This window comes from Euprymna scolopes, chromosome 46, assembly GCF_053919585.1.
Source record: "Euprymna scolopes isolate OS-2025 chromosome 46, ASM5391958v1, whole genome shotgun sequence".
NCBI classification, from domain to species: domain Eukaryota; kingdom Metazoa; phylum Mollusca; class Cephalopoda; order Sepiida; family Sepiolidae; genus Euprymna; species Euprymna scolopes.
In genome coordinates, this window is record NC_136527.1 from 135808341 (window position 1) to 135825918 (window position 17578).

Sequence of the window (17578 nt, forward strand, 5' to 3'; positions counted from 1 at the left end):
GGATCGATAGAAAGATCCCACCATTTTAGTTTCAACTTTTCAGAAAGTTTTATAAAAATCAGAGGCATGAATTTTGTTTTTAATAAGCACAAGTGTCAATTTTAACAATTTTAATCTGGATGGTTGTCTTCGAGTCTAACGTAAATAAGTTCTTGATGAGCCGTTCCATATAAGTTATCAAATTTACCAAATTTTCATTACTAATTATTATTATATTGTCCAATTTCTACTGTACACTCTTTAACCCTTATCCTTGAGTGGCCTCTTGGCCTTGATAATGTGTTGATACCTATGAAAAAAAAAAAAAGAAAAAGTCCAATGTGAACAAGTTCTAATTGAATCGTCCCCCTAAGTAATCCAAGTTACAAAATTCCCACTGTTTAATATGCTAAAATCACAATGACTAATGTATACCTATTAACCCTTATCCTCGAGTGGCCTCTGGGCTTTGATAAGTGGTGACACCCATGTAAAAAAAAAAAAAGAAAAAAAGGGCCCCTTAGGGGAGCAACCGGCGTTTTCCCGGAAAATCCGTTCTGTTACTTTTTTACTCATATCATGTTTAATGTTTGTGCAAACTTTCAAAACTTTGCACAAAGCGTAGTTATTGAGAAAAGTGGACGGATGAATGGACAAGGGTGAATTTACAGGTCCACCTTTTTGTCGGGACCAATAATTCTAACCAGCTCTTAGCCTGAAAGTAATTTTTGGTACTGAATGATTTAGGTTATTTTAATGAATCTGAATCTCGAAACCAGGAGCATTCGGATTGACAAGGAACACTAAGTTTGGTATAACTATAATTTAGTTGAGAAAAATAAAGTTTGTCATTTCAAAATTTCTGAACTGAAAGCTGAGTTATTTTGGGCGAGAAACGTAAACATTATTTAGTTTCATTCAATAATTACAAGAAACCCTCCCTACCACCCATAGCAATGGCCAACGACTCTTTATCTGAGAGTCAATCTTTCAAACTCCTTGGCCTAACGTTCACAGGAAACATGAGTTGGAACAATTACATTGAAGGCATTGCCAGGGCCGCTGCAAGAAAGGTAGGCTCTCTCTACCGTGCTAGAAAACTACTAACACCCGAAAGTATCCTGTACCTCTATAAGGCCACCATTCGCCCATGTATGGAGTATTGCTGCCACATCTGGGCTGGTGCATCTGCTACTAGTCTCTCGCTCCTTGACAAGGTTTAAAAGAGAGCCGCAAACCTGATAGGCCCTGAACTGGCATCTAAGCTTCAGCCTCTGTCCCATCGACGAAATGTTGCATCTCTCTGCCTTTTCTACAAGTATTTTAGTGGTGAATGCTCTGACGAACTGCAATCACTTGTGCCCCCACGATGTGAGCACCCTCGACAAACCCGACAGGCTGCTAAATCCCACCCCCACACTGTAGAGATCCCTAGATGTAAAAGATCTTTTTACTCCAATAGTTTCTTCCCCAGAACCGCAAGACTCTGGAATTCCATTCCAGGTCCCTGCTTCCCCAACAGTACTGACGTGCAGAAGTTCAAGTGTAACGTGAATCGACACCTTGCTGCCCAAATCCCTACATAGTACCCCAGTAGTTGCTGCCCCTGATAGTAGCCCCCTACACCAAAGTGGCAATGTGCCTTGTTTGGGGTGAAAATGTAATAAAAAAAAAAAAAAAAAAAAACACAGGTGTTTAACTTATAAACGTTTTAATGTTTGATCTTTAAATATTTGTAATACGAAATATTTACTAAGTAAGACTAAATAATTATTATTATATATCCCTGCTTTTTATTTCAAATAGTAATTTTACTAGCAGATACATGTTTTCTCTTTTTTTTTTTTTTTTTTTTTGAGAATAGATCAGGGGATTTCAGTACTTACAAAGTTGGTCTCGAGTATTGACGGAGAATCCTGAGTATTGACGTAAAAGCTCGTTAGACAAACTTCAGTTCTTATCCACAATCCAACCTAATAATAATAATAATAATAATAATAAAAATAATAATAATAATAATAATAAAAATAATAATAATAAAAATAATAATAATAATAATAATAATAAAAATAATAATAATAATAAAAATAATAATAATAATAAAAATAATAATAATAAAATTATAATAATAATAATAAAAATAATAATAAAAATAATAATAATAATATAATAATAATAATAATAATAATAAAAATAATAATAATAATAATAAAAATAATAATAATAATAAAAATAATAATAATAATAAAAATAATAATAATAACAATAATAATAATAATAATAATAATAAAAATAATAATAATAATAATAATAATAAAAATAATAATAATAATAATAATAATAATAAAAATAATAATAATAATAATAATAAAAATAATAATAATAATAATAATAATAAAAATAATAATAATAATATAATAATAATAATAATAATAATAATAATAATAATAAAAATAATAATAATAACAAAAATAATAATAATAACAATAATAATAATAATAATAATAAAAATAATAATAATAATAATAATAATAATAATAATAATAATAATAATATAATAATAATATAATAATAATAATAATAATTAAAATAATAATAATAATAATAAAAATAATAATAATAATAAAAATAATAATAATAATAATAAAAATAATAATAATAACAATAATAAAAATAATAATAAAAATAATAATAATAATAAAAATAATAATAATAAAAATAATAAAAATAATAATAATAATAATATCTTTGTGATGTATGTACTCGTCACGAGACGGAAATGTCATATTCCAAAATTCACGTAAATTGATCGAGTAGGTTTATTTATATAAAGAAAATAATTTTTAAACGACTTACTGTAAAATCGGTAGCATTACAAGGCAGATCTCGTAAGTTTAAATTATTGTGAACTTATCTGCTTCTTTTTTTTTTTTTTTTTTCAAGATAGCGATGCGAAACAGTCCCTTTATGCTTATAAATAAACTTTGATTTCTTAATTAAAAATAAGACTACTTGGTTAATTTATGTGATTTTTGAAATATGACGTCGTCGTTCCATGACGGGTGCGCACATCATAAAGATTGTTTTGGGTAGTTAGATGAAGAGTAAATGGAATTCTATAAGAGGAGACTTATTATCGGGATAATATAAAGCTGAGTTATTTTGGGCGAGAAATGTAAACATTATTTGCAACCACAGGTGTTTAACTTATAAGCGTTTTAATGTTTGATCTTTAAATATTTGTAATACAAAATATTTACTAAGTAAGACTAAATAATTACTATAAACAAATAAACATTTAAAAACTAATCATCTTATTTAAGTTTTATCCAATCATTTTATTGCAATACAACAAATGCTGATGATGTCAACGTTTATGTAATTGACTGATTATTTTGTACCAACTTTTTTATGCCTTTTTGAATATTCTCTGTTATATGCTTAGTTTAAGAATGATAGATTTATCCAGAGACTATAAACATAACTATAAACTTCATTATCTATATAAAAGCCAAGTACGTCCAAGGATGGAATACTGTTGCCATATCTGGGCAGGAGCTGCTAAAAACAGTAGGTTTATTTATATAAAGAAAATAATTTTTAAACGATTTACTGTAAAATCGGTAGCATTACAAGGCAGATCTCGTAAGTTTAAATTATTGTGAACTTATCTGCTTCTTTTTTTTTTTTCAAGTTAGCGATGCGAAACAGTCCCTTTATGCTTATAAATAAACTTTGATTTCTTAATTAAAAATAAGACTACTTGGTTAATTTATGTGATTTTTGAAATATGACGTCGTCGTTCCAGTAAAATAATGACCCACTTTAATCATTTCTGATGTATATCCTGTTGTTAAAATAATTTTGAATAATCTTCCAATAGGTTCTAATGCGATCTTTCCCCTTTTATCTTTTTTTCTTTTTATCCTCTTTTTTTAGAGAGCTCGCAATTTTTATAATCTTTTTATATTTTTACTTTTTTTCTTTTTTTTTCCCCCCAATTTTTTTCTAATCTTTCCCATTTTTCTTTTTGTCGTCAAGAGGTTCTGGGTCACCTGAGGAAGTCTCTTTGACTGAAATAGATGGCTATTTGTAGCGAGCATATGTAACTGTTTATAAGCTTAGTTTAAGAATGATAGATTTATCCAGAGACTATAAACATAACTATAAACTTCATTATCTACAGGGTGGCCGAAAAGTCCCAGGACACTATACATGTATTTTTAATAAAACACAGTATTTTTTAATGAAACACACAGAAAACATATATATTCAACAAAAAAAGAGAACTTTATTAGAAACAAAGCAGAAAACAACTAGAGTAATTTAGTGGTCTAGGGGATCAGTATGTTGGCCCTCGTTGTTCTTGCACAATTCCATTCACCTCCAGGTTCTTTGTGCCATTTTTTTTAGAGAATTCCTTGATACGCTAGCTAAAGCTGCAATAATCGCATGCTTTAGCTGATCAATGGTTTCGTATCTAATACCAGAAACTTGACCTTTAATTAAACCCCATAATGAGTTGTCTGGAAGTGTCAAGTCGGGGCTTCGTGGTGGCCAAACAAAAGAATTTGATCCGCACCCAATCCATCGATCAGGAAACTCTGCATTTAGCAGCGCTCTCACAGGAAGTGCATAATGTGCAGGTGCACCATCTTGCTGTAGCTCCTCAACAGTAAATACACTGATGTCAGTGATAACCTGAAAAAATAAATGAAATAAATTGTTTTAACAACATTAGAATATTAAAATCAATCATATTTAACAGCATTAAAATATTAAAAATAGAGTGTCCTGGGACTTTTCGGCCAGTGTCCTGGGACTTTTCGGCCACCCTGTATATAAAAGCCAAGTACGTCCAAGGATGGAATACTGTTACCATATCTGGGCAGGAGCTGCTAAAAAAAGCCTATCCTGCCTTGACAGAGTACAAAATAGACTTCATGGCTTAGTGGGGGATGCCCTTTTCTCTACCCTGCAACCTCTCTCCCACAGAAGAGACGTTGCGAGCCTATCCTTGTTTTATCGTTATTTCCATGGCAGGTGCTTGTCTGAACTCCAATCTCTGGTCCCCCTCGCCAATCTTTCACGAAAAACACCCGTCTAGCTGAATCCACTGTGAAAAATTTCCCCCACTCTATATCTGTGCCTAAATCAAAATGCGGATTCCATGGACAAAGCTTCTTTCTTAGAACTGCACGCCTGTGGAACTCTGTTCCGTCTGCCTGCTTCCCTCCAGACTACAACTTGGATGTCTTCAAGTCCAATGTTAACAAATTCCTAATGAACCGCCCTCTTAAGTAAACACTTCATCAAATCTCCACACTAACGTAATGTACTTGCAATAACCCTCATCCCTGAGTGGCTTCCGGCCCTTGATAAGTGATCACAGTGTAAAAAAAAAAAAAAAAAAAAAAACTGCATTTAACACATTATTTGGTAGTGATCTGTGGCAGTTATGGCCTCAGAAGCATGATGTGTATTTCTGTAACATACTTTTGCTAATATTCATTTTCGCCTCATCAACTCGTGGCGGAAGCAAAAGCGCACATTTTGATTTTGATATAAAAAATTAAAAGAAATCATAAAGCATCCCCGAGTGGCTTCCGGGCCTTGATAATTGGTGACCTCCATGTAAAAAAAAAAAAAATCTCTGTTGTATAGAAATGATACTGATTTAATGAAAACAAATCTTAAGAAATACTTGGAAACAATTCCTGGAAGACCATTTTTTTATATTTTCATATAAACTCCATGTTCAATTGATTATTAGTTTAGATATATGTATTATTTCTTGGTTATTTTCAGATGTGACAAGCAAACACAGACAAGGGACACTTTTGAGGCTGCAAAGATGTCCGACGAAAAAACACCAAACACTTTTGAGGCTGCGAAGATGTCCGACGAAAGACCACCAAACACTTTTGAGGCCACTAAAATGTCCGACGAAAGATCACCAAACAATTTTGAGGCCATGAAGATGTCCGACAAAAAACTACTGAACATTTTTGAAGCTGCGAAGATGTCCGACGAAAGACCACCAAACACTTTTGAGGCTGCAAAGATGTCCGACAAAAGACCACTAAACACTTTTGAGACTACGAAGATGTCCGACGAAAAAACACCAAGCACTTTTGAGGCTGCAAAGATGTCTGCCGAAAGACCACCAAACACTTTTGAGACTACGAAGATGTCCGACGAAAAAACACCAAGCACTTTTGAGGCTGCAAAGATGTCCGACGAAAAAACACCAAGCACTTTTGAGGCCGCGAAGATGTCCGACGAAAGACCACTGAACAATTTTGAGGCCATGAAGATGTCCGACGAAAAACTACCGAACATTTTTGAGGCTGCGAAGATGTCCGATGAAAGATCACCGAACACTTTTGAGGTCACGAAGATGTCCGACGAAAAAACACCATGCACTTTTGAGGCCGCGAAGATGTCCGACAAAAGACAACAAAATGCTTTTGAGGCTGCGAAGATGTCTGATGGAAAGCCACCGAACACTTTGCGGAAATCGTTTCCGTGTGACATTTGTGGAGGTGTGTTTTCTTACAAGTCAAACTTAAAAACCCACATCAGGACACACACTGGAGAAAAACCATATCCTTGTGAGATTTGCGGATCAAACTTTTCACGGATCTCTCATCTAAAACGTCATCTTCAAGGGCACAGTGGGCAGAAGCCTTACTCGTGCAGCATATGCAACTCGGTATTCATCGAGAAATTCTCGCTAAAGATACACATGCGAAACCATACTGGGGAGAAACCGTTTGTCTGCGGAATTTGTTCGTTTGCCTTCTCGAACACGTCAGCATTTAATAAGCACGTTAAACGACATGCGGGGAAGAAACCGCTGCCGTGTAATTTTTGCAGCTCGTCATTTTCCGACAGCTCCGATCTGAAAAAACATGTCCGAATACACACTGGCGAAAAGCCATTTAAGTGCGACATTTGTGATGCAGCTTTTAGTCAGAGTTCAGGCTTAAAATACCACATTAATACACATACGAAACAGCTACGCTTAAGGGGTCAGTTAGAGTAAACCCGGACTAAATTCAGTCCGAGCTTGAAATACCACATGAATGTGCGTACAAAACAACTATGTTTAAGGGGGGCAGTTAGAATCTTAAAAAAGATCTCTCTGTTGGAATCTCCAGATTAAAAAATAAATAAAAATCTGACATAGTTATATGGAATAAGTCAGAGAGAGTAGCAACTTTGGTTGAAGTAAGTCAGCACCAACCCTATTCAGGGTTAACCGGCTTCCTCTGAAGGAGGAAGTTTCATGGGAGTATGAAATTCACAAGCGGTCCCCAGTTGCATGTATATCCCCGTTAGGGGAGATGACGACGTTAGATTTTTGCAGCTTTTTGCAGGGAGGTGTCGACGTCCTCCTACATACAGCACTTGGTCTTCCCAAATTGGTCACCCATTTTAGTAATGCCCAGGCTCAACGTTGCTTAATGTCGGTGATCTGACGGGAACCAGTGTGTCAACGTGATTATGCCATATATTAAGCCTGACATAGTGATATAGGACAGGAAAGAGAAAGTAGCAACCCTAGTTGAAGTCAGCGCCCCTAATGATGCTGGCCTTAACAGAGCAGAGAGGGAGAAAATAACAAAAGACCAACGAAGTCATTATAGGAGCAACCAAGCTAATGAAAAAGAATTTCAAAAACTATCTGGCGAATATACCCCGTGAACCAAGTGCAAAAGAAATACAAACAATTGCACTTAAAGGGACAGTTAGAATCCTTAAAAAGATATCTCGGTTGGAGTAACGAAACTGCTAGGAGAACGTTTAGCATCCAGTAGAATGCTCCATCCCCAACAAAAACTATCTGGCGAATATACCCCGTGAACCAAGTTGCAACGAAATATAAATAACAAAAAAAATAACAAAATAGTGGAATGGGGACATAAATGAATTGTCACATTCAATGCTGCTAAGACTAAACTTGTTTTCTTCAATAATTACAAGAAACTTTCTCTACCACCAATAGCAATGGCCAAAGATACATTACCTGAAAGTACTTCCTTTAAACTCCTCGGCCTTACGTTCACAGGGAACATGAGTTGGAACAGATACATTGAGAGCATTGCCAAGGCTGCTGTGAAGAAAGTGGGCTGTATTTATTTGCTTCCCCACTGAGCAAATTAGGCATAAGGCCGTTTTTTAATGTGGAGAGAGAGAGGGGGAAGGGGACGGGAAAAGGGGACCGGCTCCCGAGAGGTGGGAAATTGGACTGGATAGTGATTTGCCAGCTGGCCCAAGTAGGGTTGCCCCTACATGGAGCCGAGGATTGCCACAACAACATGAAAATAAACTGAAATCTTAAGAAGATATCAATCATGCCAGTCATTATAGGAGCAACCAAGCTAATGAACAAGAATTTCAAAAACTATCTGGTGAATATACCCCGTGAACCAAGTGCAAGAGAAATGCAAACAATAACACTTTAAAGGGATGATTAGAATCTTAAAAAGATCTCTAGGTTGCAGAAACTAAACTAATGGGAGAACGTTTGGCATCCAGTAGAATGCCCCATCAGTGTTTGAGAGATAAAGAACTTTAACGGAACATTCGAATATCTATGTATCTCATATTGACTTCAAGTGTTAACCCCAGGTTGTGGGCCCCTTGATTTCTGAGAACTTCGACTGAAGTAAAATCAAACAAAAAAGACTGAGTCAGAGAGAGTAGCAACCCTGGTTGAAGTAAGTGTTCCTAATGATGGAGGTCTGAACAGAGCTGAAAGGGAGAAACAGACCAAATACCAAGGTCTCATGTATGATATGAAAAGAAATTGGAATCTTCAGGAGATATCAATCATACCAGTTATCATAGGTGCCACGGGGCTTATGAAGAAGAACCTGAAGTCCTACCTAACTAATATTCCTGGTGAACCAAGCGCAAAAGAGATCCAGACAATTGCACTTAAGGGAACAACGAGGATACTAAAAAGAGCTCTCGGTTGGTTTCAATAAAAAATATGGCTGGTTTGGCTGCCCTATACCCAGTGTTACAATCTTCAAAGGAAGAAAATTAAAAACCTGACATAGTTATATGGAATAAGTCAGAGAGAGTTGCAAGGAAGATACAGACCAAATATTGAGAGACGGAAAAATCGGGTATAGCCAACGATGTCTGGATGGAGAGGGGGGACCATCGCCCCCTATGGGATGAAGTAAAAATAATAAACAGAGAGACCCACTGGAAAGTGAGAAAACTTAAAGAAACAGCTCACATGCTCGGACATAACAACCTACTGAGCAAACCAAGCATAGAGCTGAATGCAATTTGGACACCTCTGATAGAGAGAGAAAACCTTGAATAACAACCTAGGTTTAACATTAACAAAAACCAACTAAGAATTATCCTAGTGACATATGGCCAAGTGGTCCTAGACGTTGTATCAAAGTTTACAGTTACCCAAAGGTGCTGAGTTCAATCCTGAACGAAGGCAGTGAAAAGTAACATTCAAAACAGAGAATCAGCAACTATGTTCCAAAGCCTAGCTGGAGTCCGAACACGGTACCTCCATAATAATAATAAAGGGTTGGGTTCGAGACTTCTAACAAACGGTTCCCCAGTTCGATACAAAACATCTGACGAAGGCCGGAGGGCAAAACGGCCGAAACGTTGTGACAATAACAACCAAGATGAGGAAGTCAGTTCGACAATCTCAATCAATGAAAACACCTCATCTCAAAAATACAGACAATTACTATACCATATCATGTATAAGAAACCAGTGTCTTATAGGTGCCATAGAAGAAGAACCTGAAGTCCAACCTAAAAAAAAAGATCTCTCTGTTGGAATCTCCAGATTAAAAATAAATAAAAACCTGACATAGTTATATGTCAGAGAGAGAGTTGCAACCCTGGTTGAAGTTAGTGTCCCTAATGATGGAGGTCTGAACAGAGCTGAAAGGAAGAAACAGACCAAGGTCTGAATACAAAAAGCCATTTGTGATGCAGCTTTTAGTCAGAGTTCAAATCTCTCTGTTCGAATCTCCAGATTAAATATTTTCTGACAGCTCCAATCTAAAAAAACACACCCGAACTAGCAAATCCTATTAAGGGGACAGTTAGAATCTTATAAAGATCTCTCAGTTGGAATCTCTGGAATAGCTTGTGTATGTAGGATTGCCCATCCACGATTAAGCAAAAAGATAAGAAAAGATGTGAGGTTTGTGGATTTGATTTTTCATCAGTTACTTTGAATACCTGCTGGAGAGAACTTGAATGCCTATTGGAGAGACCTTGAATGTCTGCTAGACACTAGCCTTGTGTTTATGGCATCTCTGTACTTTTCCCTATAATATGGGCTAACATACAGAGTTCAGGCTTAAAATCCACGATTAAATATCGGGACCTAAATAAACTGAAAGAAATAAACATGATACCGGTTGTGATAGGAGCAACTGACTTAATAAAAAATATTCTTCAGAAATACTTAGAAGCAATCCCTGGAAGACCAAGCTGTAACGAAATACAAATAGCAGCCATAAAGGGAACAGCTATGGGATGTCTTAAAACTTACTGAAGAAAAATAAATTGTGAAAAGCCATTTAAGTGCAATATTTTTTATGCTGCTTTTAGTCAGATTTCAGGCTTAAAAGATCTCTCGGTTGGAATCTCACGCAAAGTAGGAAATCAACCTGAAAGAACAGTTGGAAATGACTTATATACCATAGATTACTAATATTCCTGGTGAACCAAGTGCAAAAGAGATTCAGACAATTGCACTTAAGGGAACAACGAGGATACTAAAAAAGAGCTCTCGGTTGGTTTCAATAAAAAGCAGGGCAATGTTGGCAGCTGGTTTGGCTGCCCCATACCCAGCATTACAATCTTCAAAGTGAAAAAAAGTGAAAAGCTATTTTGAGTGCGACATTTGTGACACTGCTTTTAGTCAGAGTTCAGGCTTAAAATACCACATGAATACACATACGAAACAGGTACGCTTAAGGGGTCAGTTACAGTCTTAAACAGATCTCTCATCCCATCCCAGGCTAAACAAAAAGATGAGAAAAAAGAAGAAAGCTAATTGATGTGATGTTTGAATGCCTACTGGAGAGAACTTAATTACCTACTAGACACTATCCTTGTATTTAAGGTATCTCTGTACTTTTCCCGGTAAAATCCATTGAAAGCGGTCGGTGGTTCTATGAGAAAATAAAGCTGTGTACGCATTATAAATGTTTCTTTTCTGTGTCGTATGTTATACATAAGTACATTAGGGGTCATTTTGAGTTAAAAGTTTATTTACTGCACCCATCTGGACTAGAGAAAATCATGATTTAAATGTGTGTATCTCGTCTAAATAACTAACGATAATTCTCTGATATGGCCGACCAGACGGGTGATCAAAAAGTCAGATCGAGCGTACCGCGTACCGGAAAACGAAATGAGACTAACGAAATGAGCCAAATCGAAATTGAATTTTATTTACGTTTGAATAAAAAACAGTCGAGTTATTTTTTTTATTCAAGAACCCCCCCCCCCCAAAAAAAAACGGGGCAAAAAAAAAAAAAATTATCCACCAAGAAAATAAAACATAACAAATTAATCTGAAAAGCGCAAAGTTCAAGCACCCCCCCCAAAACAAAAATATATATATAATAAAATAAATAAATAAATAAAAAAAGGCCAATTGTCAATTTGGTCTCATTTCGTTTTCCGGTATGCTCGATCTGACTTTTTGATCACCCGTCTGGTCGGCCATATCAGAGAATTATCGTTAGTTATTTAGACGAGACATACACATTTAAATCATGATTTTCTCTAGTCCAGATGAGTGCAGTAAATAAACTTTTAACTCGAAATGACCCCTAATGTACTAATGTATAACGTAAGACACAGAAAAGAAACATTTATAATGCGTACACAGCTTTATTTTCTCATAGAACCACCGACCGCTTTCAATGGATTTTACCCTTTTCCCTATGAGTAAGCCTTGACTAAATTCAGTTCGAGCTTGAAACACCTCATAAAGCTGCATACAAAACAACTACGTTTAAGGGGACAGTTAGAATTTTAAAAAAAGATCTCTCGGTTGGAATCTCTGGGACACTATCCTTGTACACGAATGTTCAGGACAGCCTGACATGAGGAACATGAAGCTGAATACTCCACCAGACTGGATGAATTTTGTGGGTCGGCTTTTAGATTTCCTCAATATGGGCTAACACACAGAGTTCGGGCTTAAAATATCACACAAATACACATACGAAACAGCTATACTTAAGGGGACAGTTAGAATCTAAAAAAGATCTCTCGGCTGGAGTCGCTGGAATAGTTGTGCATGTAGGATTGCCCATCCACGATTAAATAAAAAGATAAAAGAAAAGAAGAAAGCATATCGATGTGAGGTTGGTGGATTTGATTTTTCAATCAGTTACCTTGAATGCCTACTGGAAAGAACTTGAATATCTACTAGACACGATCCTCTTGTTTAAAACATCTCTGTACTTTTCCCTACAAGGAAACCCTGACTAAATAAATAAATGCGCATACAGAAACAACTACTTTTATAGGGAATGTAGCACCTACTCCATGTGATAGAATCTTAAAAAGATCTCCCGGTTGGAGGTGCTGAAATAGCTGGTGTATGCTTGGATGCACAATCTTATTGGCAGATAGCCTTTACACTGTAGGTCACAACAAAGTATACACCAGACTGAATGAATTTTGTGACGTGGCTTTTAGTCAGAGTTTGGGCTTAAAATATCACATGAATGCTACTGGAGAGAACTTGAATGTCTACTAGACACTATCCTTGTACACGGATTGTCAGGAATACTTTCTCTTTACAAGTCAATGTAAGCTTCAGCCTCTGTCTTCTTCGACAAAATATAGCATCGCTCTGCCTGTTCTACAAGTACTTTAACGGAGAATGCTCCGACGAACTGCAAGCACTCGTACCCCCTCGACATAAATACCCTGACAAACCCGACAAGCAGCTAAATCCCACCCCTTCACAGTAGAGATCCCTAGATGTAAGAGAGCCTTCTACGCCAGTAGTTTCTTTCCCAGAACCGCTAGACTTTGGAATTCCCTTCTGGGTTCCTGCTTCCCCAACGGTACTGACATGCAGAAGTTCAAGTGTAATCTGAACCGACATCTTGCTGCCCAACTCCCCACATAGTACCCCTGTAGATTATTTCCCTGATAGTAGCCCCCTACATCAAAGTGGCAACGTGCCTTGTTTGGAGTGAAAATGTTATTAAAAATTTTTTTTTAAATTTTGACTAAAAATTCAAAATCACATTTTTTTTTTAGGGTCCAAGTAAGGTCTCTTCGGTATGGCTCATCTCTCAGTTGGAGTTTCTAGAATATCTGGTGTGTGTAGGGATGCCTATCCCCAGAATCTAGTCAGAGTTTGGGCTTATGTTTAAGGGGACAGTTAGAATCTTAAAAAAGATCTCTCGGTTGGAGTTGCTGGAATAGTTGTGCATGTACAATCTTCAATCCCAGATTAAATGAAGAGATAAAAAAAAGGAAGCATATCAATATGATGTCTGTGCATTTGATTTTTCAATCAGTTACTTTAAATGCCTACTGGAGAGAACTTGAATATCTACTAGACACGATCCTTGTGTTTAAGGCATCTTTGTACTTTTCCCTACAAGTAAACTCTAAATTCAGTTTAGGCTTGAAATACCACATAAATACACATACGATTCAACTACACTTAAAAGAACAGTTAGAATCTTAAAAAGATCTCCTGGTTGCTATGAGGATACTTTTCTGTACAAATAAATCCTGACTAAAAATTCAAAACACATTATTCAGCATCCAATTAAGGTCTCCTCGGTATGGCTCATCCACACTGGCTTTTATAGGGAATGTAGCACCTATTCCATATGATATTATTTCCAGTGACACCACGAAGCTGGATACTCCACCAGACTGGATTAATTTTGTGAGGCAGCTTTTATAAATTTCCTCAGTAAGGCGAACATAAAGTGGATTTCAGTCAGAGTTCGAGCTTCAAATACCACATAAATAATAAGAATCTGTTGTGTCTGCACAAATGATTAACAAGAACACGGAAAGTATAACAATAATATATTAGGCAGAAAAGTTATATACATATTTACATGTCTTCAGATATACTACAGCTGGAGATATTCTGGCAAGTGGCATCTTGCCTATTTGGCAGTCATTACAGAACTCAACCGGTATTGGTGATTGATACCTTTATATATCTCACTCACCCACCTATGTTAATTAGTGGGCGTCTCCACAACAATATATATATATATATATATATATATATATATATATACTCATGAACAGCATTAATTATGCTAGGAATTTTGTGGATGTATCCGAAGATCAGGTAAGATTAATTATGGCTTGTCGCAGATCCATCCTTTTAAACAATCAGGAAACATGGATCAAATCGAACAACAACGAATTTGACGTCCCGATGGGTGCTTTTGACTCAGCCCAGATTGCCGATCTAGTGGGCATATTTATAATGTACACAATTAGCAGAATCATAGAGCCTAATTTAGTGGGATTATACAGGGATGATGGACTAATTGTTATCCCTAATAGTGACGGCCCCATGGTATCGAAAATACATAAAAAATTAGTAAGAGCATTCAAATACCTTGGATTTAAAATAGATATAACCCCAAATTGTAAAGAAGTTAATTATCTAGATATAACTCTAGACTTAAGAAAGGGGATATACAAGCCCTTCAATAAAGATAATAACACACCATCTTATATTAATACTAGATCTAACCATCCAAGTTGCATAATTAAACAAATACCTAAAACGATTAACACTAGGATTAATAAACTTTCGGCTAACAAAGAAATTTTTGAAGCAAACAAAAAATTATACAATAGAGCACTAGAGATAAGCGGATATAGGAAAATAAAAATAAAAATAAATCTAAGAACAGAGGCCGGAAAATAATATGGTTTAATCCCCCGTACTGCCAACTATCCAACATAAACATAGGTAAAGTATTCTTGAACCTAATAGATAAACATTTTACCATAAATAATCCACTTAGGAAGATATTTAATAGAAAAACCATTAAAATAAGTTACTCGTGCACTAAAAACATGGACAGAATAATTAGCACTCATAATAGTAAAATATTAAACAACTCTAATAAAAATAAGGTTACAGTAGACAAATGTAACTGCCAAGTGAAAAATAACTGCCCACTGGACGGTAATTGTAAAGTTGATTGCGTGGTTTATAAGGCCACGATCCACCCAGAAGATAATAACAGGGACAAAAAAGTTTACTTCGGTATCTCCGCCGGAAACTGGAAACAGCGTTTTTATGACCATAAACATTCTTTCAATAACCCAGAACTTAAGAACAAAACTGAGTTAGCTAAACAATGGTGGTTATTAAAAAATGAGAACCGATCCCCGGTGGTTTCATGGTCAATCCTATGTTATTCAGATGTTCCGAACGGCTTTAGGCAGAGATGCAGTTTATGCCTCGAGGAAAAAATAAGAATCCTGAAGTACGAACACAATAATCTCTTAAATAAATGAGATGAACTGATGGCCAGATGCAGACATAAATGTAAATTTAAAATAACCAATAACTTCAGATCCGACGAACAGATAATTCTATAACGGTAAAGAGACCGAATTTTATACCACTAGATTATTTACGATAAACCCTCCCACCCCACCCCACCCCACTGGCAATTATAGTGCTGTCCGGTATAAACTCGGTTATAACGACTTGATGATATTTGTTGTCCAAAATTTAAGTTGGGTGTACGTATTCCGAAGTACCTGTTTATCCAAATTACTTATAAATAAATGAGATAGCATTAAGAAAAATTTTTTTTCTACAGATAATACATTAGTTATTAAACTGATATAAGTCAAAAAGATCAAATACTACCACTAGACATTATTAAATTTAATATAAATTAACACAAAACTTTAAAATATAACTATTTTATTTATTTATTTATGTATTTCCTTACGCGTGCATGAAAGTGCTTTTGGGTACGGAATGAATGAAAGTATATATTAACCGAAACTAAATACGTCCTATGGAATTGGGGGCGACTAATAATGCAATTTTCTGCATCTTAATCAATTAGGAAGTGAAATATTAGTGAGCAAAATAATAACGACCGCTATAATCACCAATAAAATTAATTACATAAAAATACTAAAATATTAACTACATAAGAAACAATTTTTGAATTCATAGTAATATATTACTAATACAATATAGAAAATTTAAACGTATTATAAGATAATATTTATTTCAAACTAATTTTAACATGAAAACATAATATTTTAAAACTTTGTATATAAATTTTTTTTATAATTCTTTTAATAGAATTATTTTCCATGACGCGCGTATAATCTTTTTCTCTGAGAGTCTAGACTAAATTAAACCATATGACAGGCAGCAGATGGTCACTCTCTTCCTTCTTTTTTTCTTTCTTCTCTTTCCCTTACGCGCAGCCGATTGTCAGTTTATTTATTTCCTTCTCTCTATATCCGTATATTTCTCCCTCTTCTTCCTAGGTTAGTAAACGTGTGTCAAGTCATTTACGGGTAAGAACGTGCATATTTAGGTGTGTGTGGGTGTGTGTGTGTGTCTGTTGTTACGTCGGGTTACCGGACAGTCGTAAAGTGTCATAATGTTCTTTCTGTTTGTTTTTTAAAAAAATCCCTCCCCTACTAACTTAATTCCCACCCTCTCTATAAAATGTATTAAGTGGATTGCTACTACCACCCCCTCTGGTTTTTGACGGTCGGGGCCCGATTCTTTTTCTTTCTTTATTTCAGTATCCAAAATGTAATTGTCTAGTTTAGATGCTTGAAAATACCATAAGATTGAAATAAATTATTGCATCGACAATTATGTCATTTTCCGTGTTATATATATATATATATATATATATATATATATATATGTATATATATAATTTGAGGTTGCTATTTTCCAAAGGTAGGGTAACCATTGAAATATAACGAGGTTTATACAAGAGTGCTCAATACAGAAGTAGAGCAAGTTATATTTTAGATTTGTCTTTACATAAGCAGTAATGTGTTGCTACACAGTCATGAGGATGTTTTGGTCTTCAAATTCGGAATTCTTGATGCTTTTGAATATAAATGTGTTGGAATTAGCTGTTAATCTTTCTTACAGCTCTTTCTGTTCAAATTGCATCTGCGCGAACCTTTCTTCCTTCCTTTCTAAGCATTTTATGAGTCGTTCATTTTGTCTTTCGTCTCTTTCTGCGTACAGCGCTTGCTGTTCTTTTTGTAAGATCTGCTGATTCTGCATGAACTGTGTCATTATTTTAGCAAATTCCTCCATCTTGTTTTTTTTTTTCCAAAGATTAGAAAAATCAGTCTATTTTACTAATTCACTTTTTACAATAACTAAGAACAACTGTTTTTAGGTTCGCTTTTTTTTTTTGTGTGTGTCAACCGAATTCTATCGATATATTATTTTTTGCGTTGAACCTTTCTTTTCCCTTTTTCTATTGAGGGATAAAACAAAACACATTTTATTTTTTTTTTCACTTAATCCGTTAAGTTTTGATTATGTACAAGAATTATTTTT

General features: G+C 35.2%; 1 protein-coding gene across 1 annotated transcript in view; it reads left to right on the forward strand.

Annotated features, from left to right (window-relative positions):
• The first annotated feature begins 2611 nt into the window (after positions 1–2611).
• The window catches only part of LOC145270212 (uncharacterized), an 86955-nt gene continuing 71988 nt past the window's right edge, over positions 2612–17578 (forward strand). Inside the window, exons 1-2 of the mRNA XM_080125844.1 lie at positions 2612–7023; positions 13276–13282. Coding sequence (XP_079981970.1) covers positions 5762–7023; positions 13276–13282 — 1269 coding nt within the window. The 5' untranslated portion in view covers positions 2612–5761. The remainder of the gene's footprint in view (positions 7024–13275; positions 13283–17578) is intronic.